This window comes from Pleurodeles waltl, chromosome 2_2, assembly GCF_031143425.1.
Source record: "Pleurodeles waltl isolate 20211129_DDA chromosome 2_2, aPleWal1.hap1.20221129, whole genome shotgun sequence".
In the NCBI taxonomy this organism is placed as follows: domain Eukaryota; kingdom Metazoa; phylum Chordata; class Amphibia; order Caudata; family Salamandridae; genus Pleurodeles; species Pleurodeles waltl.
This window is the reverse complement of record NC_090439.1, coordinates 515,813,203-515,840,941: the sequence shown is the minus strand read 5'-3', so window position 1 is coordinate 515,840,941 and position 27,739 is coordinate 515,813,203. Positions and strand designations below refer to the sequence as shown.

The 27,739-nt window shown below is 43.7% G+C and overlaps 1 protein-coding gene across 1 annotated transcript in view; it reads right to left on the bottom strand.

Annotated features, from left to right (window-relative positions):
• Window positions 1–27,739, bottom strand: part of LOC138276512 (histamine H3 receptor-like) — a 95,049-nt gene that overhangs the window by 5,113 nt on the left and 62,197 nt on the right. Inside the window, exon 3 of the mRNA XM_069219199.1 lies at window positions 1,132–1,720. Coding sequence (XP_069075300.1) covers window positions 1,132–1,720 — 589 coding nt within the window. The remainder of the gene's footprint in view (window positions 1–1,131; window positions 1,721–27,739) is intronic.

Genomic DNA, 27,739 nt, shown 5'->3' with positions numbered 1-27,739 from the left:
CCAGTCACAGTATGGACTGCCCATGATCAATGAGACAACCTACACGGGTCAATAGATAAATTCAGTAATGGAATACATTCTCTGAGGATTAGATAATAAAAGAAAGAAGTAAAAAATGAGGACAGTTTGTTGCTATGTTTCATTATTGGCAACATAAGGCAAAATGTGTTTGAATAAAATCCACCCCGTGCTTCCCTGCGGTGATAATGCCTTATGAGTGATCATAAATCAAAATATATTAACAATTATATGAAATAATGTAATCAAATAGACTTTTTTTGTTAAATAGATGACTCCTGTGTTAACAGAGATGGCACAACCACTAGTTTTTGGAAAGCTCCATTTGTGCATCTCCTTGTTATTTACTAAGACAAATTCCTTTCAGTTGACATTGGGGAGCCAGCACATCATGACAGTTTGTGATACATATCATTTTGGTTCTCAGTGTGCTTCTGTATCGTCCTATTGGAAGCCACACGCATTTTTCATGTAGTCGCAAGAGAAATTGGTAATATTGCCTCCTGAAGCATGTCGTGCCAGTACCCTTGCCAAAATCCAGGTGTTATATAAAAAAACATTAATCTTTAAGCAACTCTTTTGTTGTTAAATCATTTTCACTCTTTTATGGGGTTTTTAACTTAAGCAATGTCAAGTATTATGATGTCATCAAGGTCATATAAAATCACTTCTTGAGACGTGTCAGGGTGAAAGTCATATGAAGTCAGTTATCTGATATTGTTGAGGTCAAAGGTGCGTGACGTCATCTCTACTACCCCTAGCGTTTTGGTGAATTGAGATCCACCCTCTTGTCTGCGACCACTTCACAAATGTGGTATACATACGTCATCAATTTGTCTTATCTAAACATTCTGCTTCTAGAAGTATTTGATTGCACATTCCCTGTTTTCCTCCGGGCAATTTTAAATCCACACTTTTTAGGAAACAATATTTTAATGAACGCCTCCTTAAATGCTGGGTGACACGTTGGATAAATGAAGGGATTAAATGAGGAGTTTAGGTAAGTGAAGGCGTATGTTATATCATTCCACTCTGCTGGTATACTGTTTTGCTGGAAAATTGCGCCAACAAGCAAAATCAATGAGTAGGGAGCCCAACAAAGGCAAAATATACCCACAAGAACTGATAAAGACTTTGCAATTTTGATGTCAGCAGACAGCAAAGCGCTGTGCTTTGTAATATGTAATATTTGTAATTTCTTTTCAATAGGCATCTCTAACACCGTTACTCCATCCAAGAAGTCAGTATGCACAATGTGCTTAACTGCTCCACTTTCTGTTAAAATCAGAGGCTGCTTTTTGCTACATCCTGGCCCTGAAAATGAGTTGTTGCCTTTTTTGATTTCCAAATCCGGTATGGTGAAGATGGTTGTGGTATCTCTCTGTGCATTGCATTCTCTTATGGGACCAACTAAATGCTTTTGTTTTGCCCTCGTGCGAGTTTTAATGTTGATGTAGATGCTCACGTTCAAAAACAGAATGGCAGCAAAAGGTGTAAAGAAAAATATTATGGATGACCAAAGCCTGAAGTAATGGCTGTAATAGTATTCTGGATTGCACTCTCCTTCTGGAATATTGCTGTAGCCAGCTATGTGTTCCCATGATAAAATCAACGGCCCATAAAGAAGGAAGGACATAATCCACGCAGCAGCCATCTTCAAAACAGCAGGTTTGAGTTTGTGTTGCTGTTCTCTGTAGGCAACCTGTAGAAAAAAATGAATACACTTAGAAAAAAATGTATGTATGTAGATATATAAAGACAAAAGTTCCCACCCACAGTGCTGCTCTGCCATCCCTTCCATTTTGAAGTTTCCCCTGAAGACCGTTTGGAGACCACACCAAAATGTACATTTGGCTTATGGCAACCACACCAACTACCATTGGTTGGCTAGCTTGTCACTCTCATGTGCTCCCTTCTTATTCAATGGTTATGCTTCCTTTTCTTGTGATTGTCCCTCCTCTACAGCACAGCTTCTTTCTCATCTTTTTGATTGGATGGCTTATATGCTTACAGCACTCACATTGAGGGAATTACCTTTTATTTTAGCACTCCAAGGGAGGGGTATGTTTTGTTTATCTCTTCATTGTTGCAGGCTTCAACCCTAACACCCCGTGCACTCTGTGTTGCTTATCTACCCCTCACCCCAAGTTGTCTATTGCCCCTCACAGCTCAGTTTTATCCTTTTTAGATCAAGCTTAAGCTTACGGCCTCTTGTATACTTTTAAGTATACTTCTTCTGTGGGCTTCCAGCTATTTTCATTTGTTAGTTTCAGTGTTATTTAAAAATCCTTGTTTGCTAGTGGTCAGTCATTCCTCTTTGTCCTGTCTTCTTCTGTGTCGGGGCGGTGACTAACCACTGTATAATTATGCTTTGTCATATTTATCTGGTCTGTAGGGGATTTTTTTAAACTTTGTTTCCTGCTCTTGTCCAGGGACGCTTCCCTTTTCTTTTGCAGAGCATTCTTCCTCTGAGTGTAGTTGTAAATAAGGCTATAAATCAGGCTGTTATCTTGGTCACATTTGGTCTTTGTGGGCACTCTGCACCCTCTCTCAGCTGCCTGGCTCATGTCCTCCGATGGCTTGGATTTTCTTGACCAAGCGTGCCTGCCTGTGTGCTGAGAGCAAGGGTGGAGGATTGCTTGTAATTGCTTATAGCCTAGGCACCCAGCTCTTCCAGGGCTCTGTTAATTTTAGAGACTGTGCCCACTTCTGCTCCATACTGGGATCCCACTCGCAGCTCCATCAGTGCACCTCAGTTCGCACACTCCAAGCCCTCAGCCGTGCCAGTGCCAGGAACCCCACACACAGTGTCTGCCAGAGCACCTCAGTTCTTGCAGTCAGTACACTCTGCTGCTCCAGTACTGGGACCTCGGGCACAGCTCCATCAGTGCACCTCAGTTTACACACTCTAAGCCCCTCAGCCATGCCAGAACCCCACACACAGTGTCTGCCAGAGCACCTCATTTCTTGCAGTCAGTACAAACCGCTGTTCTAGTACTGGGACCTCGGCCGCAGCTCCATCATTGCACCTCAGTTCACACACTCCAAGCCCCTTAGCCGTGCCTGTGCCACAACCCCACACATGCTGTCTGTAAGAGCACCTCAGTTCTTACAGTCAGTTCTCTCTGCTGTGCCAGTACTAGGACTTCGGGTGCAGCTCCATCAGTGCACTTCAGTTAAAAAACTCAAAGCCGTCAGCTGTGCCCATGCTAAAACTGGACACCCACCGTCTGCCAGAGCAACTCATTTCTTACAGTCAGTACACCCTGCTGTTCCAGTACTGGGGCCTCGGGAGCAGCTCTATCAGTTCACCTCAGTTCTACCACAACAAGGACACTTCCTTTCCCATACTGGGACGTCGTTCACATACAGTTCTATCACAGCAGCTCAATTCTAATATACAATCCCACTGCCAAGCCAATACTGGACCCAAAACAGCAAAACGCAGCTCAGTCAGTACACCTCAACTCTAATATCCAGCACCACTGTTGATAGGAACCACCACAGCTTCCCCGGAATCCATCAATTCTAACATTCAGTAAACATTGCTGCTCAGTACTAAGGCACACACACATGCCCTTCAGGACTCCTCGTTTCTGTGGCTCAGAGGTAATGCCCCTCCCATACTAGCCCCACTCACAACTTCACCAGGGCACCTCCAGGTTAACACTCAGCAACACTGGCATGCCAGCACTAGGTTCCACACATAACTCATTTAACATACCTCACTTCTGACCTGGTGTGCCCGTTACTATTCCAGTACTTCAGCCCATATACAACTCAGTCAGTGCACCTCAAATCTAAACTGCAGTGCCCCATTATTCCAATACAGGAATTACCCAGCACTCTGTTTCTCATTCCTCACCCACTGCCTTTCTGTTATTCCAGCACTGTAGTAATCTCTCTGTGGCCCTTTAACCACGCCCATCACTTTTGCTGGTTTGTGGGCTTGTCTTTTAAAATTCACTTATTTTCATTAGTGAAAGGCATGCATACGTCTTGCCTTTTCCCGTGTTTAGCCCTCCTCGAGCGCACCAGCCAACTATTGAAAGCATATGAGGCTCCATGTTTTCTGTATGGTTTCTGGACTACTTTTTCTCTTTATTTCATGGGCAGCGCGATCTCGCTGGGCAGTCATTGAGTGCTTTTCATGACTTACCAGTTAAATTCTATTGTTTATCCTAGCTCTCCTTCACAAATTCTAGACTTTGCACAGTGCAATCGTGCTTGTTTTTTTATTTTTTTATTATTACTATGCAAAGGTGAAACCAGACCAGTGTTTTTGTTCTGATTAGTCACCTTCACACTCATGGCGTGCCCATTTCGAATCGGGTGTCTTTTGTGAAATTGTACTACTTTTCATTTTGATTTATGTGGCAAGAAAATTCTGGTTAGGAGTTTACAATGCTAATAGCTCTAACTCAAACAAACTCAAAACTCAAGACCCATTGCATTGCAAATGCTTGTTTTCTCTTCCCTTCATTCTTTTTTTGTCTTTTTTATTTGCTCTTTCCTTTGACTCTATATGCGTCCTTTCACTTTTTTTTTTAGATCTTCTTCCTTCATTTCTTTGGTGTTTTTCTTAGCTTTGTCTGTCAATTCATGTTTTACTGTAAATCCCTCTTTTACCCATCTGTATGTGGAAGCCACAAGTTACTTGTCAGGACCCGAAGTGTCAAAGTGGTTTTCCCATTCTGTGTGTGTGGAAATGTGTCACTACATACATGCCCTGGGTCTTTTGCTGCTTGTTTCTCTCACCATCTCTCTTTTTTTCTCTAATGTTCATTTTTCTCTTCGTTTTCACACTTCTTCCATTATTTTCTCCTCTTTATCTTTCATCCGCTAGCTTCTTTACCTTTTTTCTTTTGCCTCACGTTTGCTCTATTTCTTCCCTTAGTTGTGTTTTCATTTTCTCATTTTTTCCCTTTCTTTTAGTTCTTGGCGACCCCTTCTATTTTTTCTTTTTGTCTGCTGTATTCCTTTTGCTTCTCTTTTTCTGCCCTATCCGCTTTCTCTCCTGAAGCCTGGTTATCAACAGGTGCAGTGGCACCGGGGCCCAGAGACCTGTGGACCTCACTTAACTCTAATTACTGCTGTATTTTCCTACTGAAATTGCAGTGAACCATTTTCATTTCTTACTCTAGGGCCGATGACACTGTTACTGCACCACTTGTCCTCTTCATTTTTACTCCTGACTCCTTTCCTTTCACCCTCCAATCCACCCCAAATGACATTTTTGTTATGGTGTTTTGAGCATTACACTCTAATGCCAAAAGTGTATTTCTGATAAAGGTTTATATGATTATTTTATATGTTTTAAGATAGAGAAAGAAGGTAAATGGAAGTGCTTTAGTTAAACTGGGCCACTGGAATTATATGGCAGGAAAAGACAAAATTATGAGGCAGTGCTGACCAATTTATGTGGCAAGAAAAGTCCAACTATGAATTTACAATGCCAAAAGCTCTAACACAAGAAAATGCAAGATCTATTGCATTGTTTATTTTTCAATACCCCCCCCCCCCAACTGTCCACCTCACTCTCCACAGCTCTGCCATTATTCCACTGCTCCTCAGTAATGGGCGCCATTTGGGTACAGAGTGAGCCTTAATTAAAGAGTTTACGAATATTATCCTTCTTGCGTGCTGTTGTCCCTCATATTCGCTTAGCGTTTGCTTGTTTGTTTTCCTTGTTACCCTTTAGAGGGGTCTGTTAGGCCTACTAGGCGTGGATTTTCCTTGCAGGCAGTGCTTAATTTGTGCTTGTTGTTTCCGGTGCGGAGCACCGCCACTTATTTTTGAGGTCCGGCGCTTATTCTTCTCCCTCAAGCATTTGCTGCGAGCAAAAGACAGTTTAGGGAAAGACGGAGGGAACGAAAAACGAAAAAATGTCACAATCGGAGAAAGTAGAAAACTGCAAAAGTGAGCTGAGGGAGCAGGGAGTGGCTTTAAAGGGATTGAAGAGGCCCAGGCTTCAGGATTATTCTGCCTCAGTGGTCGTGTTTGCATATTTAATTGCAGCAGCCGCGTGTTTAAGATGATGTCTTTGGGCACCTGCATGTTTTTGTTTACAAATTAAGCACTGCTTACAGGGTTCGTGTGACTATTTCTAAATTACAAATATAACAAACATAGCAGATGGTGGGTAGCTAATGATTCTCCTTTGGGGCACAAAATCGACATTTATCAGCATTCTTTCTTGTGCTACGATCTTTCTACATTTTCTAGGCGCTGCATGTTTAGAGGTGGATTATCTACTGAAAGTTGCAGTGCTTGATGCACTTTTGTTGTGCTTGGCTTCTGCTCCTGGTGGTTATGTAAAGAAATTATTTCTGTATGTTGTTGGACGGCTCTCAGACCTCGATTAGGGAGGCACAGCCCTACAGGGCTTTCTTTGCCATCGCGCCATACCAATTATTTATAAGCCGGGCGACAGCTTTGCTAATGTCAGTCAGGAACTCAAAAGGTGGCACTATTTAGGCACAGTAGCGCTGCAGATGGTGATACCGAAAGCAAACACAACGGATTTTTAATATGTTTTTCTTCATCTGAAAACGCTAGCACGTTTGCTTTTAGTTGTGTCATTCACGCTGCTATTATGTACTATCAGTAATATTTGACATTTTGTTTTTGATTTCTAGGTGGGATCAGAGTTCCAAGTTGGATGGTAAATATAAGGTTAGATAAATCTGCCGTTTCATTACGCCATTGGAGGAGCAGCTTCAATTAGAAGCACCTTAGTGCACGCCTGAAACTCAGCAAGTGAATACAATTACAGTTTCATTTTATTGTTTCCCGTTAACAAATCGTTTGCTCTTTAACTCACGTAAAAGCAAGAAATGACTACGCGTCTTGATAACCTTTCTAACTAACATTACAGTGACATAGCCAAAAGTAGAAGGAGGCAAACCATAGACCCTCGTGTGATAAGTCCATTTATTTTCACAGTATCCATCAACAACCAGTGTGGCCAAGCAACATGGCCACATAGATGTGTTTCGCTGCGGCTCCAGCTGGCATTACTAATAATTTTAAAGCATCCTGTATCTGAGCGGCAGTTCAGCTCGGATCGTGTTGTAGGACCGATACACTGCACCCCTTGGGACATACTGGGACCGCCGCGCCCATGCTTTAGAGCCGGTAGCAGGACTCGTGAATGTTGCATGGGAGTGCAACCTGAGACATGTTCCAGCCTCGGGGCGGACTGCCAGCCCAGTCCAAGCTTTGGGACTGCTGCACGGCACCCCGGGAAAATTCTGAGCTGCTGCATCCATTACTTTGAGCCAGATGCAGGGATCCCAAGAGCGACACAGTAGTGAGTCTTAAAATGTGGCCGAGCCCTGATAGGGAGGCGCCTGGGGGTGAAGCACACTCTTTGTGTTGTCAGACAGCCGGGGAGGCCGGAACATCAAGAGCGAGGCCTGTGGAGGCCGGCAGCCCCAGGGAGCATAACCTGAGCCCAGAAGAGGTGAACGGGGCTTCCACTGGGTCCGCGACTGGGAGCTCCTAGAATACGACACGGCCTACACTGAGGGAGCAGCTGGGGAGACAAGCCTGCCCTGGAACTGCAGAGGGTGAAGGGCCCCCGAATGAGCTGCCTGCGGGACAGTGCGAGGTCGGGCAGCAGGGGCCAGAAAAAGTGCAGCAACACAGGCAAGGCCGAGTTCAGGTGTCGAGGGACGCCCTCAAGCAACAAAGGGAAAGCAGAAGGTAGGACATCAAGGGCGCGACGCCCCTGGCATCCAGGGGAAAAGGAGGGGACTGTGCCTTTCTTGCTGGTTCGGATGAAAGGTGAGCAGAGCCAAGGGGACCACACTGACACAAGAGGGATCTGACCTCTGAAGCTGACAGCTTTGAAGCAATGCGGTGGGGCATAGATGAGCGATGGGCCTTCTGGTAAGGAGGAGCTCTAGAGGTGCCAGCGTAGAACAAGTGGCTGACCGGGTTGGTAGTGGCAGCTGCTGAGCCAACTGATCCATTTTCCACCAACTCCTGAAATTAACAATAAACATCTGTTTGAGCAATATTGGATGGACATCCTGATAAGATTGGCAACCTAGAAAAGAGAAACATCTTTTTGTCCCACCAGGACTTAGAGAACAAAAGTATGCAGGGGGTTCGGACCAGGTAGAGTCTATAAATGGGAAAAGACAGGCCTCCCAAACAGAAGACGGCACAAGTGAACACAACAGACAACTATACCCTCCCAAGGCCGGTGGGCAAAATGATGGAAGACCAAACCAAACAGACACAAGCGACAGAGCCTAGGGCCCCACCCTGGTGGAGTTCATGGCTGATATTAGGGGATCTCAAGAGGCGATAGTGCACAAAATGGACACAGTGGCCATTGAGGTAAACCTCCTTGTACACATTTTGGGAAAATGGCAGGCAGGGTCACCACGGTGGAAGGGAATGTAGTGGTGCTCCAAGAGGATGTGAATATATTGAAACGTACAATAGCGGCTCTCCAAACGCAATCTGCCAGCCTGGAAGACCAAATGAAAGATTCTGATGGGCGATCCTACCAGAATAACCTGCACCTCATGGGCTCCCTGGAGCGTACAGTGGGACAATCTTTGAAACTGTCCCTAGAGGACTTTATTTTCAACATCTTGAAACCACGGAAACTCTCCCAGTTCTTTACTATTGAGTAGGCACATTGAACTCTATCACCTGTCCCACGGCCGGGGCACCCCATGAGCCGTCATTGCTTGTCTCTTCAATTATCAGGACCATGATGCCATTCTTCAGCATGTCTAGGCACATGGATCACTGTAATTTAAAGGCTGCAACATCATGGTGTTACCGGCCTATACACGCAAAATAAAGGGTCTCAGAAAAGGCAAAAGGAATAGGTTGATAACTAAGAAATTGCAATACTTAAACATTAGTTACAGCCTGATGTTCCCTGCGAGGTTGAGAGTACAATATAAGGGCAAGGTTTTTTCCCCTAAAACTCCTGAAGACTGGATGGATACGCTGGGCAAACTAACACCTAGGAGGTCTTCAGGAATCAGCCATCCCAATGAGGTTCCCAGCAGGAAATCTGCCCGGCTGAGGATACATTCTGGTGGCTCAGAGCAAATGGCTGGAGCCCTCCATGAGGGTAGGATTGTGGTCTGCCCAGATAGCACACTGGCAGATTCGCACTACATTCCCCACATCAGTGACTCCTTCTTGTGTCATGGGTGGACCGGGACTCCCTGAGTGACAGTACAGACCTGGGAGAGTTCCAGAGGAGCTGAGAGCAGAGGACTGCCTACCGATGTTTACTATATTCTTATGGCCCCTATGATGGGTAACACAGAACATGGTTTAGTGTGAAAGGTGGTAAGGGAAAAAGCATAATTGCAGAGGGCATAGCTTGAAATGTGTGAGCGGAACACACACAATTACAGCAAATCAGGTTATATGTATGCGGTGCTGCCAAGTTCAGCTGGGCTTGTGATTGCATTAAGATGACTCTACAATAGCCTCTAGCCAGGATTTGGAGGTGGGTGACCGGCTCAGAGTTGTTCTGTGGGTCCGGAGGGGTGCTGAGTCAACAATACAGCCCGGAGGAGACCATGGAGGGTGGCGCTCTCCCTGGGTAGGCTTGAGTGCCCTTGGGCCTTGCCACTCCTTGGGAATGGTTTGCCCTCTGCAGGTAACTTGTTGGGAAGCTGAGGATTTGGCTTTTCCAGTGGGGGATGGGGCGGTGGATGCTGGTTGCTGACCTGCTGGTTGCAGGCTGTGCTTGTTTGGGCTCACTGCCTGAGAGTGGGGAGGACATTCAAGGGGAGTTTATGTTGTTTTGGAAGCAGTTAAGGAGAACAAATTTGCTTTACTGCACTGCAGCATGTATGATGTGGCATCCTGACGAGGAGGGAGGATACCAGGAAATGAGAATGCGGGGTGGGGGGACACAAGAGGCCAGATGGATCCCAAATGGAAATTCTTAATGTGGAATGTGCATGGGCTAGTGCATATGACTAAATGCCACAAGGTGTACACCTTCCTCTGACGATAAGGGATTTCTATAGCACTCCTGCAAGAAACACGTGTGTGAGGAGATTGCATTGGATATTTGAAACGTCATTGGAGAGGCCAGCTTTCTGCAACCTCATATTCTGATTTTGCCAGAGGGGCAGTAATTTGGGTGGCACTTAGTGTTCCATTTATCATGAAAGGGGTTAACGTAGATGCTGAGGTACGCTTTGTAGGCCTTTATGGTTCCCTGGATGGCAGGGACTTATGTATTGTGCATGGATATGCTCCTAATGTGGACGATGAAGGGTTCTTTGGGGCAGTGGCTGGCGTCCTGACACCTTACCTTGGAGTGGACCTGATATTGGCCAGAGATCTTATGCCCTTAGGGGCATATTTATACTCTGCTTGCGCAGAATGTGCGTCAAAAACGTTGACGCACATTCGGCGCAAACCCAGCCTCATATTTATACTTTGACGCCCGACCCCGCGGACGTCAAAATTTCACCATGTGCGTCATTTTTTGGAAGGGGGAACCTGCCTTGCGTTAATTATATGCAAGGTAGGTGTTACCTTCCAAAAAATGACTTTAAGGCCTGTGCGCCTTATTTATACTCTGTCGTCATTTTGACGCACAAGAGGGGGCGGGCCTTAAAAAACGGCACCCAGCCTGATGGGCGCCGTTTTTTAACGCCTGAGTCAGGGCAGGCGTTAAGGGACTTGTGGGCTCGGAAGGAGCCCAGAGGTGCCCTCCCAAGCCCCCAGGGACACCCCCTGCCACCCTTGCCCACCCCAGGAGGACACCCAAGGATGGAGGGACCCATCCCAGGGAAGGAAAGGTAAGTTCTGGTAAGTATACTTTGCGATTTTTTTCAAGTGGCATAGGGGGGCCTGATTTGGGCCCCCCTACATGCCACTATGCCCAATGACCATGCCCAGGGGACATAAGTCCCCTGGGCATGGTCATTGGGCATGGGGGCATGACTCCTGTCTTTGCTATGACAGGGGTCATGTCAATGGGGATTGTGCGTCAAAAAAAATGGCGCAAGTCAGGTGTGAGGCCTGATTTTTGCCTCAGACCTGACTTGCACCATTTTTTGACGCACAACCCCCATTTTCCCATACGCCGGCGCTGCCTGGTGCAAGTAATTTTTTTTTACGCATACCAGTCCGCAGCGCCGGCTAACATCATTCCGTATATAAGGAGCCCGCATGGTGCGTTGGGATGGCGTTAGCCGGTGGTAAAATTTTTGACGCACAACTGCGTTGCCGCAGTTGTGCGTCAAAAAGTATAAATATGGCCCTAAGTGTGTGCTTGAATGGCTGCTGGACCGCTTTCCTCCGAGGGCCGACACTAAACTGACTATGACTGGGTCACTAAAAGGTGAAGAAAGGGATTGGGATTACATGATGATTAGAGAGAGAGTCAACCCGGACTGCAGTCCTACTCCTGCTACACTCCCACACCCAGGACATACAGCAGGCTGGATTATTGTTTAGTGATGGGGTAGTGTGCCTAATGTTACACAGAGGTCATATGTTTAGCGAGGTCCATCTCAGACCATTCCCAAATACTTATGACTTACACTGCGGGTAGGCAGGTCCCCAAGATCCCATTGTGGAGACTTAGGATAGAGGAATGGATGGACCCAGTTTTTTCATACACAATCTCAGAGGTACTAGATCATTACTTTAATGAAAAATGGGATAGCACCAAATATAGAGCAATGGAATGGGATGCCATGAAGGTGGTGTTGCAGGAGGAGTCATGAAATTGACCTCCGAAGTCCAGCGACAGCTTCTGATGGCCATAGACTTGCAGGATAAATGTCTGAGTGACTTGGAGAGTGCCCTAGTAAGGAAACCAGTGAAGCAGAGAGATTTGAAACAATGTAGGGGGAGTTGTTGGAGGCCTGGGACCAACTGGACACATTTATCGGGGTAATCTATACGCAAAAGCTCCATGCAGATGAGGACAAGTTGAGTCCCATGCTAGCCACTCTTCTAAAAAAAAGAGGCACCCAGGGTTCTTATTATAGGTATAAGGAATGCAGGTGCAGTGGTGTGCACCCAGTAGGCCATCACTGAAGTGTTCATAGAACACTTACGGGAATTAAACGCAGTTCCAACAGCGGGCGCAGGGAGAGATGTGGCGGTCGATCTGGATGCACTCCCTCTAGCCCACCTTGCAGAGGAAGGCAGAAGAGTACTGGACACCCCCACAGATACGGCAGAATTTGTGATGGCAATTAAGGCCCTGAACACTAGTAAGTCACTGGTAGGGACGGATTGCTGATAAAGTTATACCAGTCCAGGGTGGGGGACTCTGCAGACCGTCTTCTGATGGTAGATAAAGAGGCCTATGCCCGGAAGGTATTGCTGGAATCCATGAGAAAGGTGCTCATAGAGATGCTCCCCAAGACTGACAAGAGATGTGATGGAGGTGTCTTCATAACACCCACTTTCAATGCTGAATGAGGATGTGAAGATCTTCAGTAAGGTTTTAGCAACATGAAGATCAGTGCCAGTTTATCCCCAACGGAAAGACACTGTCCAACCTGCATCACCTCTCATTGATTTTGCATGCTTCAAAATTAATTGGGGACAAATACACACAATGGCACTGTTGGACAAATTACAGGCATTGGATACGGTGGCATGGGAGTATCTGTGGCAGGTGCTGCAGACCATTGGATTTGGAGCAACATATCTCCAGTGGATGCAGCTGCTGTACCGTGATCCACTGGCAAGAGTGCCCATTAAGGACAGGTTGTCTGAAAGATTCATGCTGCATAGGGAGACCAGGCAGGGCTGCACTCCTGGACTGCAAGGAGACAACCTCATAGTGGACCTCATATGTGCTACGGGGAGGAAACAGGTGGGACTAATTACAGTCAAGCCAACATGGTGCCAAGGGGGATGGAAGTCCCATGCCTGGGTCTCTATGTTCTGGCTACTCAACTGCAACATGGGGTCCACTGGCTAGAAAAGGGAAGCAACTGGTAGAAGCATTTGTTAGAGGGGATGTGTAGGACTGCCTCCAAACCTGAACTTATAATGCTGGGAAAAAGGGTTCCCAGCTCCATGCTTTATGTGGTTGAACAGGTATTCTGGGCCTAGGAATGAGTGATCCAGAGGGTTTTGAGTAAAGCCCCGCTTGCCCCTGAGTTAAGCATTTGGATTCCGTAACTCTTTGCACTGGTTTAACGAGGGGCTGTTAGACATTACAGGACTTGTATCCCAATGATAAATTTACCACCTTAGAGGATGCAATAGTAACTTTTTACCTGGTGCTGGGCAATTCCTACAGTATGGAAAGATGGCACAGATGTACATGGTGCTTCAGAAGGATGCTCCCTCTCCTGCCCTAGCGATTCAGGGTAGATGGCACAATGATTTTGGGGAGCAAACATCAAGGTGGGGTATCGAGCCCTGTTTTTGCTTCACTCCCAAAAGTTAAAAAGAGGCTCTCAGTGCCAACAGTATTTGGCTCAGAGGTCATACCACTGTCGTTTGGCCAGACAGCTCATTCCTTAGACCTATGAATTAAGCAGTTAAGCTGTGAATAACTTGGCTCAAAGATACTCTCTGAATCTTTGATGAGTACCATCAGGCATTACTTGCTCCAGTTTACGAAGGAAAGCTGCTGCTGTGGCGGAGTGCACCTACCTCTAAGAAGCCAGGAAGTCGTCATGCAAACAACCATGATGTCAGTATCCAAGGAATTGCAGGTGCAGCGAGGGGAAGGTCAGTTCGCTAGTGACTTCATCATCCTGTGGCAAAAATCTGACCAGGAAAGAATCGGGATACCCCAGAAATTGGACTGATTGGCTATTTTTGGCCCCTTGATAGAATAATTAATTACCTTGATGGGCACGGCGCTGGCTGGGGGAGGGGGGGACTGAACTGCTGGTGGGCCTGACCTTCAGCCCTACCCTAGGTTACCTAGAGTTGGTCATGGGGGGGGGGGTCTCCTGGAGGGTGGTAAGGCCATAAGTACCCCGACAGGGACGGTGCATTATGCCACACCCTGGAGTTGGATGTTATGTATCAAACTATGTGTATGTCCATACCTCAGAGATGAAAGCTTGTACGAATGATTGTTGTTGATATTATTTGCCCAAGATCTCTTTGTGGGGAAGGAAAATTGTTTGTAGCAAGTGCCTGTTCCTGCAGGGGATTTCTATAGAAAGAAGCTGCTAGCTACAATACATTTGTGAATTGTTTATCACTGGTTTTGGAACCATGGCTAAATATATCTGGGATCATTTATCTCGAGTCACTTGTTGCATAATATGGGTGCTGCCTTCTTTGTTTCCTTGTGTTTTTACTTAACTCCTAAATGACTGCTATTTCATTGCTAATGGGATTTTACTTGATTAAATAGTCACCTCTTGGTAATACCATACAATTTGAGTATGTCTTTCATTCGGCTCAAGGATGGGGTGGTGGTGTAGGGTTGAAGTCCATTGACTTGGACGTTGTAATTGTACTGAGAAGGCAGTTATCATCAGCTTAGCCCAGTCTGTTTTTCCCTTCTTTCTTCCTCTTGTATTTTAATTTGGGTATGAGAGTGCATATTGGGAGAGGCTGTTTCTCAAGAAGGCAGTAATTAAGAAGTGGTCCTGGATCTGCCTTAAACCACGTCAAATGCCTCTTGAAATAAACACTCATACTTGAGTCTTCTCTAGACAAGGTAATAACATTTTCATTGAAAGATAGCAATATTGTTTCTGAAAATGCCTAGAAGAAAAGTGTTCTATTGTAGGAAAGTACAATTTTTCTTGGCATGTTACCCCAAATTTCTACCTGTTTGTCAGTGTGTTTTGCCTGTCTCACTGGCATCCTGCTAGCCAGAAACCCAATGCTCATAGTGTGTGGCCTATATGTGTTGTCAGTATGCTTGACTGTGTCACTGAAGTTCTGCTAACCAGAACTTCATTGCTTATGCTCTCTCTACTTACCAAATGTGCCACTATAGTTTAGTTGCTCCATATTCCAATTCTAATTAGCACACTGGACCCCCCCTTATCGCTAGTATATGGTACCTAGGTTCCCAGGGTATTGGGGTTCCAGGAGATCCTTATGGGCTGCAGCATTTCTTTTGCCACCCATAAGGAGCTCATACAATTTTTTTTTCAGGACTGCCACTGCAGCCTGAGTGAAATATTTCACACACTATTTCACAACCATTTGTCACTGCACTAAGTAACTTATAGGTCACCCACATGTCTAAACTGCATTTACTGATGGATAGGTGCAAAGTTGCTGTGTGTGAGGGCACACTTGCACTAGCAAAGGTGCCCCCACATTGTCCAGACCCAAATCCCTGGACTTCGTGAGTGCGGGGACACCATTATAAGCGTGTACTACATATATGTCAATGCATATGTGGCTTCACAATGGTAACTCTGAATTTTGCCATGTGAGGTGTCTAAGATCATGGAATTGACCCCCAATCCAAATCTGATATTGGGGGGGCAATCCCGTGCAACCTGGGGGCTCCACCATGGACCCCCAGTACTGCCAAACCAGCCCTCTGAGGTTTCCACTGCAGCCCCAGCTGCTGCCACCTCACAGACTTTCTGCCCCCCTGGGGATTGAGCAGCTGAATTCCAGGAAGGCAGAACAATGCATTTCCTTTAGGAGAGGGGTGTTACACCCTCTCCCAATGGAAATAGGTGTTACAGGCATGGGAGGGGTATCCGCCCAGAGCCTCTGGAAATGCTTTGAAGGGCACAAAAGGTGCCCTCCTTGCATATCCAGTCTACACTGGTTCAGGGACCCCCAGTCCCTGCTCTGGTGCGAAACAGGACAAAGGAAAGGGAGTGCCCACTCCCCTGTCCATCACCACCCCAAGGGTGGTGCCTAGAGCTCCTCCAGAGTGTCCTAGGCGTTAGCCATCTTGGATTCCAAGGTGTGGGGACCCTCTGGAGACCTCTGAGTGGCCAGTGCCAGCATGTGACTTCAGAGACCCTCCTGATAGGTGCATACCTGATTAGGTAGCCAATCCCCCTCTTAGGGCTATTTGGGGTCTCTCCTATGGGTGTTTCCTCAGATTTGGTTTACAAGATTCCTCCAGGACTCCTCTGCATCCTCGGCTTCAGCTTCTGACTGTCGGATCAACCGCAGACTGCTCCAGGAACCGCTGTAACTGCAACAAAGTATCCAGGAAGACTCCTGTGACCTGCAACTTCAGCTCCAGCCAGTTTTCAAGGTGTGCACGATCTGAGGTCTGCTTGTCTTCATCCTGCATCAGAAGAACCAAAGGAATCTCCTGTAGAGTGACGGAGTCACTTCCCTGCTTCAGCAGACACCCTTCTGCGACAACAACTGGTACTCTGGGGCTCCTCTCCTGATGACGAGCATGCTCCCCAGAACACAGATGGTGGACTGAAGTGACCCAGACTGTCCAAAGGTCCAGCTGTCCAAATTTGGTGTAGGTAAGAGCTTGCCTCTCCGTGTTGCGACAGTACACCTGTGCACCACATCTTCTGCAGCTAGTTGGGCTTCTGTGCACTTCTTCCAAAAGTTCTTCATGCACCGCGTAGCCCAGGTCCCCAGCACTCCATTGTGTGACGCCCAGCTCCCTGAGTTGTTCTCCGGCGGCGTGGGACCCTCCTGTGTATTGCTGTAAATACCACACTTTGCATCTTCTTTTTCCCCTTGTTCTGGGACTCCCGTGCGTGCTGCCTCGTTTTCTGAGAGCTCTCTGAAGTGCTGAGTATCCCCTCTGTCTCCTCAGTCCAAGTTGTGATCCCAAGGTCCCTCCTGGGTCCAGGCAGCTCCTCTTTGATGCAAACCGCGTACTTGCTTGAACCAAGGCTTGTTGGCGGAATCCAGTGACACAAACAGCCTGCATCCAACAACTCGACGTTGGACATCTCTTCCACCAAGCAGGAACCCGCAGCCATCTTCTTTGGTGCACTTCTGTACTTTTCTTCTAACCAGAGAATCCACTTTTGCACTTTTTTCTAGGTTGGCAGGGGCTCCTGTCCTTCCTGGACTCTTCTTCGACTTCTGGACTTGGTCTCCTCTCTCCACAGGTCTTCAGGTCCAGGAATCCATCTTTTGTTGCTGGCAGTCTTGCTTGGTTCTTGCATAATCCTTTATCACAACTTGTAGTATGTCCTGAGGAAACTTGCTGTACTTTACTCCTGCTTTCTGGGGTGGGGTACTTTATTTACCTTTGGTGTTTTCCTACAGTCCCAGTGCCCCTATACACATAACCCTTACCTAGTGGGGAATTCGACATTCACATTCAATATTTTAGTATATGGTTTGTGATGCCCCTAGGCCCATTGCAATCTATTGTATTTTCTACTGTTTGCACTTTTCTATGACTGTTTACTTAACTAATTTTGGTTACTAGTGTATATATTGTGTATAATACTTACCTCCAGAAGGAGTATTGCCTCTAAGATATTTTTGGCCTTGTGTCATTAAAATAAAGTACCTTTATTTTTGGTAACACTGAGTATTGTCTTTTATTGTGTATCAGTTCTGTGTAAGTATAGTGGTATTGCAGGAGCTTTGCATGTCTCCTAGTTCAACCTTTGCTGCTCTGCTACAGCTACTCCTAGACAGCCTAAGCTGCTAGAACACTGCCTACGTTTCACTAATAAGGGATAACTGGACCTGGCATAAGGTGTAAGTACCTTGGGTACCCACTACAAACCAGGCCAGCCTCCTACAACTATATATTTCTCTAACTAGACATTTATCTTAAAAGGTGTCGTCAGACCATTTTACAGACTTGAAAACTTGCAGCGAGGAAGAAGCATATCTTAGTTTAAGGTATGGCAATAGATTATGTAGTCACCAATTTCACATACTCTTTTTTATGCCAAAGTGGTGGCTTAATGTGGCTCACTTATATGTCATAGGCCCAAACTAAAGGTTCCAGAAAGTTCAATATGAAGTAAGGATCAGTCTACTTGTCTCTGTTCACCACTTTCCTGTTCCCTCAAACACCTGGTTAAACCTTTATGACCTGAATCAATAGGTAACTGGAGGTATTAGTAAGCAGAGAGGAGCTGGTGGATCTACAATGTTCACACAAAACTCCTCCGAAACTCCTACTATTCAGGTCGGTCCAATTTACTAAGACCTTGTAAACTGTATTACTTATCTATTTTAGCTAGGATGATCAATGGTTTACAGAAAGATAATTAAGAGTAAAGAAGGAATTAGTGCTGTTTCAGGCCACATCAAAAGATTTTTATAGAGATTATATCAAAGTCAAACTAGGCATGCATCTGGGGCAGGGGCTAATCATTTGAGCTTACCCTACCTTGGACCTTACCCTTCCTAGTAGACCCCCAGCAAGTATTATGTCCTCCTATTTTTGGGCCAACATTTGGAGATAAGGAAAAACTAGCAGTCACTCAAGACTCTCATATCCCTAAACTTCTTCATGAAGTTTCAGTTGCAGTACCCTTTGGAGCACAGACAGGTGATCATTCCTCTACTGTGATTCTGCAAATTCCTTCTGAGAGATTTTATGGAACACTTTGCCACCTTTATTAGTCAGTATCAGCTGCATTTTCTCAGTCTACCTAGAGCCTTTCTAGACAATCAATACAATGTTGCCTTTGTGTTTGCTATATGGGAGGAATAGGGGCACTTTGAGCTATACCATTTGTTGAAAGGGATGATCCACTATTGAATAACTTTTCATCTTTTAAACATAAATGTACTATTTATTTTTGCAGCACTTTTTAATTTGGTTAGTAGACAATGAGCTATTAAATCTAAAACAAGGAAATCAAGATCTGATACAATATATGTCTGTGCTCAATCATCTGCCTTCTGAAATTAATTGGCTGGAAAAAAAGTTAGCTACAATCCTCTATAGGGGTTGAAAGGACTAGCTGAAAGATCACTTGGCTCAAATTGTGGATATTCCTGAAACGTGCAGTTTACGGATCTGTTTTTTTTTCAATTAAATCAAAGGTTACCACAAATTGAGGGGGAAGTGGAGTCTAACGTAGATATAGAAGTTATCCATTGTAGTAAAAAAGACATAGAGCATGCAAAATCTAGATGACATACAACCACTGCAGCTTGGGAGTGTCTGTGGTCAAGTCTCAAAAGAGGATAGAGAGTTGCAAGAACAGAGGGTTTGTGTCTTTTCTGTGGGAAAACTGGAAAGTTCTTGAAAAGTATCCGACAAAGGCAAAATCAATTTTAGCGCACACAGCCCATCCTTCAAAGACTCAGGAAAAGAAGAAACTCAGTCATTTAAGAGATCTCATTGTTGAATTCAGTTGAAAGGATTTCACATTCTTTAGTATAACCTGTACAGAAGGAGCAATAATTTTTTGACTTTTCAACACTAGTAATTGGTAAATATCTCCTAATCTCCTAATTCAAGTTATGGTTGACTTCTGAGCTGCATATATGCCAAACTATTAGGCAGGGGTGTGACCTTTAAAGAAAAACCTAAGTGCAGGCTATTGATGGGCATGAATTGACCTAGAACCAATAATCTCTAATAAATCTTTGCTTTGTTTAAGGATGCAGGGGAGTCATTATGAGGAAATTACACTGGATACATCGACACACCAAAATCTTGGATATACTGTGGTTGCAAAAAGACATTCATGTAGAAAACTGAGAAACTTTCCTTTCTGTCACAGTACTGTCAAAATAAGTGCAGACTTAGAAATAATGTACAGGAGGTAGTAAAGAATGAAAATGTTCAATCGGACACAGAAATAATTCAGTCTTAATTAGCATTATAGTAGAACAATTTTTGGGATATGTTTGACAAGGCCAGAACTAGTTCCTTTCCTTGGCATAGAGAGTTCAATTGCAGAAATGATTTGCAACCTGAGTCCAAGAATGCATGTAGCACATTTTATGCATAAGAGAGAAAGTGAATGAACATGTAAAGAAATACATTGAAGAAAATATAGCTGATGGATTTACTTAGCATTCTGAATCATATGAATAACCATCATTATTTTTTGTGCTGAGAAAAGGGAGCAAAAACTGCAAATGTGTGGATTATCAAGCCTTAAATCAAGTCACTATTAAAAACATATATCTTCAGCCTTTGATATCCACCTTCTTGGATCAAGTTAAAGAAATTAAGATATACTCCAAATTCAATTTAAGGGAAGCAGGCTACTCATTATTAGTCAAGGGTGGAGGCTTATAACAGAAAGGATTTCGCATAAAATGTGGTTTACATGATTACCAGGCTATACCTTTGAGTTGCGCAATGTTTACATTTTTCATTAATCATGTATTGAACAAATTCCAAGATATTTTCACAGTGGTCTATTTGAATGCTATCCTAATATTTTCTGAGACTGAGGAAGAACATGTCACAACACATTCAAGTAATTTCAACTCACTGCTGAAAAAACAATATGCATGTGTTAAACCTGGCATCCTTGGCGTGGTTTCCCTGTCTTTTTGCCTCTGCTTCCTGTATTTTTGACTGTGTGCTGGATTTCGTTCTTGCTGGCTTTGGTACTCTGGCCACTTTACCACTGCTGACCGCAAATAAAGTGCAAGTGCTCTCCATCTAAATTGTGATTATGATTGGTTATCCCTGATTTGCATATTTGATTCACTAGTGAGTCCTTAGTAAAGTGCACTGAAGGTGCCCAGGGCCTGTAAATCAGATGCTACTAGTGGGTCTGCTCACTGAGTGTGCCACCCTCATGAATAGCCTTGTAAACATGTCTCAGACCTCCCACTTTCCAGGCCTAAACCTTCGCTTTTACTTTTGTATGTCACCCCTAAGGTAGGCACAAGGCAGCCCCATGAGCAGGGTACAATGTATTTAAAAGGAATGACATGTACTGGTGTGCTTTGCATGTCCTGGTAGTGAAATACTGCCAAATTAGTTTTTCACAATTGCAAAAAGTTAACACGGGGATTTCCTTGAAATATCTTTTAAGTGCAGTTAACTATTTTGAGCAGATAGAGATATGGAACTTTGGGTCTCTGTACTCACAATTTAAAAATATATCTTTTGGTAAAGTTGGTTTTTTGATTGTGAGTTTGAAAATGCCACTTTTCGAAAATGAACATTTTCTTGCTTAACCATTTGGTGCCTCTGCTTGGATGCTGAATCCACATCTGGGTCAGACTGACAGCTGGGCTGTTTGTGAATTCACTCTAGACAGTGACACAAAGGGAGCTCAGGTGTGTCCTGCATATCCTGATGTGTCTTCCGGGGCTAGAGTATGAGGGAGAAGGTGACACCTGCATTTGAAAGGGCTGTGCCTGACCTCACACAATATAGTCTCCAATCCCCTTGAGTGTGACTGGGACAGGGCAAGGAAGAGGCAGGATCTTGTGCACTACTAAGACCTTCCTTTGAAGTTTGCTTACTTCAAAGGCAGAAATGAGTATAAGTATTGGGCTGCTGACCCCACAACTTTAGAACACTTCAGGATCAAGAGAAACCTTTGCAAAGGACAAGAGTTGAAGAACTGTGAGGAGGAGTACTGCACCTTTGCTGTGTGTCCTTTCTGGGTTGGCCTGCAGTTGTTGCTTCTGCCTTAGAGAGGACAAAGACTGGACTTTGCTGTGAATCCTGGTTTTGAAGTTTCACCAAAGCCTTGGACTGAGCTTGCCTCCTGTTAAGAAGCCTCGTGGACATTAGAGACTTCATCTGCCAGCACCTGGGCTCTCTTGCTGAGGCCCCTGACATGCTAAGTGGTGCTGCATCCAGTCGCTGGGGCACTGGAAGGAAATGCTAGTAGACCCTGAGTGAAAATTCACACACCTGAGCTGAGTGACAAAGAAATTTATGCAGCACCCACCTTGCGGATGTAAAGTCGATGCAGCGCCTGCCTCATGGCTGCAGAAATTGACACTTTACCAGCTCAGTGTGACTTCATCGTTACTATGCATCCGGATTTTCCACGGATCGTCACTGGGTGCCAAAACTTCAACATCACCACACGCACCTCAGGCTGCCTGCTAGGAAACTGATGCATCCCTTCCCTGTGAGGAAAGAATCAACGCTTTGCTTACCTGATGGGGAAAGAATCAACACACGGCCTTTCTTGCGAGTAAGGAATTGATGCAGTGCTTGCTTTTCTGACACAACCTCGCCCCTGCAGCTTTATTTTTGACCCATACCAGGTACTTTGTGCTAAAACAACACATCCATATATTTCTATGGACTAAGACTCTCTTTACTTTAAAAATTGATATCTCTTTTCGTATATTTTTGATTTTTGTTTTTTTGGTCTTGTTTTACTCAGATAAATATTGGCTATTTTTCTAAACTGGTGTTGAGTGCTTTTTGGTGTTTTCACTGTGTTACTGTATTTGTTTGAGCAAATACTTTACAGATTGCCTCTGAGAAAAGCCTGCCTGCTTGTGCCAAGCTACCAAGGGGGTGAGCAGGGGTTATTAGAGCTGTGCATCTCCCTTACCCTGACTAGAGTGAGGGTCCCTACTTGCACAGGGTGTAAACTGACTGCCAACTAGAGACCCCATTTTTAACACTGGTGATCAGTGGTGAGGATAGGACTTGTATTTGTACTTGACATACAATGATTGAATGAGCCAACTACAGACCCCATTTCTAATAGCATGTTAAACTTGAACATTTTGCATTCCGTACAGATGAGGGATAAGATTTAGGATTCATATTGTTCCCGGAGGGTATTCACATGAGTAAAAAGAAGTGGGAGGCAGAGTTGCAATGGAATGTTCTACACAATGTTAAAAAGATACAGAGTTTTTTTGGGTTCTCATACTTTTCCATACATTTATGAAAGATTTCTCTTCAGTTGTCACCCCAATAAATCAGTTGATACAAAAACAAGTTTAATTCCTTTGGAATGAATAAACATAAAAAAGCAGTTTTTAGGAACTTAAGAGAAAGTGTATACTGGCGCCCATCCTTCAACATCCTGATACATCAAAATTGCTATTGGTGAATTTTTGTTACAACAAGATGTGAATACTGGGAAATTAAACCTAGTGGTATGTTTTCCTGGGAAGCTGTGATCTGCAGTCAAAATTATACTGTTGTAGAATGAGAATTGCCAGCCATTAAATCTGTATTTGATGGTGGCATCATTATTTATTCAGAGCTAGTCACTGTGTCGACAGATCACACAAGTCTGCAATTTTTTAAGTCTGCCAAAGCTCTCAGTGATACAACTGAAATAGTCTTAGGGCCTGATTTAGATATTGACAGGCAGGTTACTCTGTCACAATGGTGACAGATATCCCACCCGCCAAAATCTAAACCCCATTAAGTGCAATGGGATTTCAATTTTGGGCAGACGGGACATCAGTCACTATTGTGATGGAGTAACCCATCGGCCAATATCAAAAGTTGACATTTAGTTTTTTGCAGGTTATGACTTTCTTATCCATTACCCCAAAACTTGTTAAAATGGGAAAGCAAATACTTGTCTCACGTTGGAACAGAAAAGTGTTGGTACAATTGAAGCACCTGACATTCTGCCACCAAATTGTTTTACAGCAGCATTGATAAAAGACCCTATTAAAGGAACTCTTAAATGAAACACATTGGCAATAAACTTCAACAGAATTTATGGGGCCTGGAAAAAATATAAAAGATGTTTTTTGTATAACAATGACAATTTATTTTTGCCTACAAAGGAGTTACAAGAATCGGCATTAAGATGGTGTTAACTAGCCCACTGGCTGAACATCCAGCAGAAATGTAATCAGTAGAAATACTGGAACAACATTTTTGGTGGTCAGCTATGACTCCAGATGCTAAGGGTCTTGTGTCAACTTATGCAGTCTGTACTCAGGGGTAGATTTCCACCATTTCACCAACAGGGTGTTTTTCAACCTCTAACTGTATCTCCTAGCCCACTTCATGCTACCTTTATGAATTTTATTGTCGACCTACCCCATGAAAAGATGGTTACAACACAATATTAGTAGTAGTAGATCATTTTTCAAAAATAGCCCATTTTGTTCCACTGAAGAAAATGTCAAAAGCATCTACTTTAGCTGTCATTTTCTAAAAACAAATTACAACAGATATCTAATAATGTAATTAAAGAAAGAAGAACTCAAAATGGTTCACAGTTGTCTCCCAGTAAGGTAATTGGCATTGATGTACAACTGTAGTTTAGTCATCGTCCTCAAACAGGTTGACAAACTGAGTGGGTAAATCAAGTATTACAACAGGTTATCCATTGCCAACTGTCACAGGATGCCACAGATTGGGGTATTATATACCTAAGTTTCCCATTAACAATGCCACACATGCACCCTTTCATCTTTTTTGCAATATGTATTTCTTCTCCATATGATAGAACTAGTAGGAAAATACATTTCTTGTGGTTCAAGTATTTGTAAATCCCATTAAGAGTGTCCGAGAGGAAATCATAGATAATCTAAAAGCTGCTAAAATTAAATATAAGCACTATGTTAACAAATATAAAATCAATATTGACTTTGAGATCAGGTCAGGCTCTCCAGCCACCTTATTAAAACTAAAGAGAGGAATACATTTTCACTCATATATATTAAGCCTTTTCCAGATAATGAATCCCATTTCACTCAAGCTAAGATTCTCTTCATGTATGCAAATTCATCTGGCATGTATGTTTCTTTTTTTAAGTAAGGTATTGAAGGTACACATTTAACACAAGCTCCTCCAACTATACCTGTTCTGGGGCAAGCTCAGTTTTCAATGCATATTAGAATCTAATAGAGTTAAAGGAGAGTAAATGAGAACATAATAGCAACATTAATGCCCCACAGCAGCTTTATCAACAGATTCCTTTAAAACTTAAACCTATGGAAAAGACTTTGGAGGCGATGTACTGACAAGGCTCATGGATAGTAACACATAGTTGTATGTGAACTGAGGTTGCTTTGAAGGTGAACTACAGTTGCTTGTACTGGTTCTGCAGTGGATGTGGCAGCATATGTGATGCCTGTGTGAGCATTTCTAATTCTGGGTAATGATTGCTAAGTGCCCTTAAGAGTGCACAGGACCTAACTGGAAGCAAGGAGTATTTGAAAATGTCAACTACTAAACAAGGCACTAGATATTGTGAGCACGCATGTTGAAGTTCTGTTCTCTGCAGGCGGGGGTTTGCTGAGGCGTTGTTTTTTGGCTCTATATGATTTTTTTTACTGGCAAATTACTTAGCTCCATGAAGGAGACTGATGTATTCATTTTGGTTGAGACATGATTTGGAGTATTTGTGAGGGAGTCTTTGGGGAACACAATTCTTTGATGCGGCGATTAGTTTTTTCTTATTTTTGAGTACTCAGTGGTTGTTTAGTGAAGAATCCAAAGACTCCAGAAAGAATTGCTAGGTTTTGGCAAGCGTTATGTGAATAACCACAAAGGGATAATTTCTAAATGTTTATTTTTGTCCTTGAATATATATGGTAGCGGGAATATCTGCAGTGTGATAATGAATATTAGCTCGGTATTATAAATGACTACGCTTTTTTGCTTTTTTTATTATCACTGTTTGCTGATTAAGAGGACAGTTGGTGTTAACCTATCCCAGTCTGTTTTCCTTTACCTTCTTTCTTCCTTTTGAATGAGGGACAAGAATGGATGTTTTGAAAGGCTGTTTCTCGAAAATGTAGTATTTTAGAAGAGATCCTGGATTTGTCTTAAAATACCTCAAAAGTCTCTGGAAATAAATGCTTAGGCTTGAGCCCATTCTAGAGAGGGTAATAATGTTTTCATTCAAAGACTGCAACACTGTTTATAGAAATGTTTAGGAAAGAAGGGTGTTGTATGTATTTCTGTAACTAAAGGTTTACCTTAAAAGGTTTCTTTCAACCTTATTACAACTTGAAAACCCACAGAGAGGGTAAAGCATATATTTGTTTAAAGTATATCAATAAATTACGAAATCACCAATTTTGCTCATTCTGCTTTCAGTCAAAGGCATGGCTTTATGCAACTCCATTATATGTTCACGGGTCCAACCCAGAGGTCCCAGAAGGTTTAATGGGAAGGAAGGGCCAGTTTGATTGTCTCTGGCAATCATCTCCCCCTTTTTCCTAATGTCCTGGTAAAACTATCACAACCTGAATCTCTATAAGTGACTAGAGGTGCTATTGAATACAGGGGAGTTGGCGGATCTAGAGGATTGCTATGCTATTCAGGTCAATACTGGTCTACTATTCAGGTCAATACATTCAGAAATACCTGATTTTGATTGACTGAATTTGACAGTTTGATCTCTCAAGCAGTGATTAGGAAGGACCATCACATTTCTCTCTTTGAGGGAGGTCTGGCCCTTAAAACTGCATGCTCTGGATAACCTTCTTTGACAACACTTACAATATTTTGTTAATGCACACCAAAATACATACAAATGCAATTAAATTAGGTGCTTTGTAAGAGAATGTTTTGTTTTCAAATGGTTTATATCAGAGGTCTTGCTTAGATTGCCAATTGCCATTCTAGTTGTCACTGAATCAGGCATTAGTGCATATCTGTGAATAGTATGAATTTCACATCTCACAATAAGATCGCATCTTCCAATGAAAGGACATGGGTTCAATGTAACATTACATAGTGAATAGTTCAATCCTGTTTCACTACAATACATTACTTGTTTTGACTTGGAGAGAGAGGAGAAAGAACATTTCAAATGGTCTCCCTTTAAAGCATGAGACAAATATTTCACAAAAGTATATAAAAAATGACAGCATTAACCTTTATAAATGAAATGAATTCACTATTCCATTCATGTTCAAATTTATAATATTGAAATGTGAACCAATGAAATGTTTATCTTTGCATAAGTCTAGGATGCAATTTGATAAACATAGAAGACCTAGAAAATATAGGATGACTTTGACAATGTATCATACCAACTCCAGAAGCAAACAATAAAATTATGCTAAAATGATATTCATTTACATTTTTAATGTCCTCATCGAGAATTGTTTCCCCCATTCAGAAGAAAGAAACCACGTACAAGTAAGCATCACTCCCAAAAAGAAGGTACATTTGCCTTATATGTTTGTAATGAGGATGAAACAGTATTTGTCTCATAAAATAAAAAAGCTTAGCATGCAAAAGATTGATAATAAAAGATTCCATGGTCCAACAGCTAATGAACAGCTGCTTAGATGGGGAGTCACCTTAGCATGTTTGTGGAATGTGAGGCATCTAAAAGGCTGCTAGAGTATAATGTGGGGACCATTTATAAAGGAAGACTTATAGGTACATTACGTATAGATTCCAGAAAGTTTTCTTTTATATTCTTAGAGCATGATACACATACATTTGCTAAACCATAGATTTTCATATAAATCTTTCCATGATTATGGATGTTTTAACTACGTGGTCTCTACATCTGAAACACACCTTTCCTATCCCCAAAAATAAGCACATCAGTGTGGTAGACATTTAGGCCCTCATTCGGACCTCCGCCGCCCGCCAAAGTCCCGCCGTCAGGTTACCGTTCCGCGGTCGAAAGACCGCGGCGGTAATTCTGACTTTCCCGCTGGGCTGGCGGGCGGCCGCCTTCAGGCCGCCCGCCAGCCCAGCGGGAAAGAGGCTTCCACGATGAAGCCGGCTCGGAATCGAGCCGGCGGAGTGAAAGCTGTGAAATACATTTAAGGGCCCTCTTACGGGGGCCCCTGCAGTGCCCATGCCAGTGGCATGGGCACTGCAGGGGCCCCCAGGGGCCCCGCGACCCCCCCTACCGCCAACCGGTTCCCGGCGGGAGAACCACCGGGAACTGGATGGCGGTAGGGGGGGTCGGAATCCCCTCGGCGGCGCAGCTAGCTGCGCCGCCTTGGA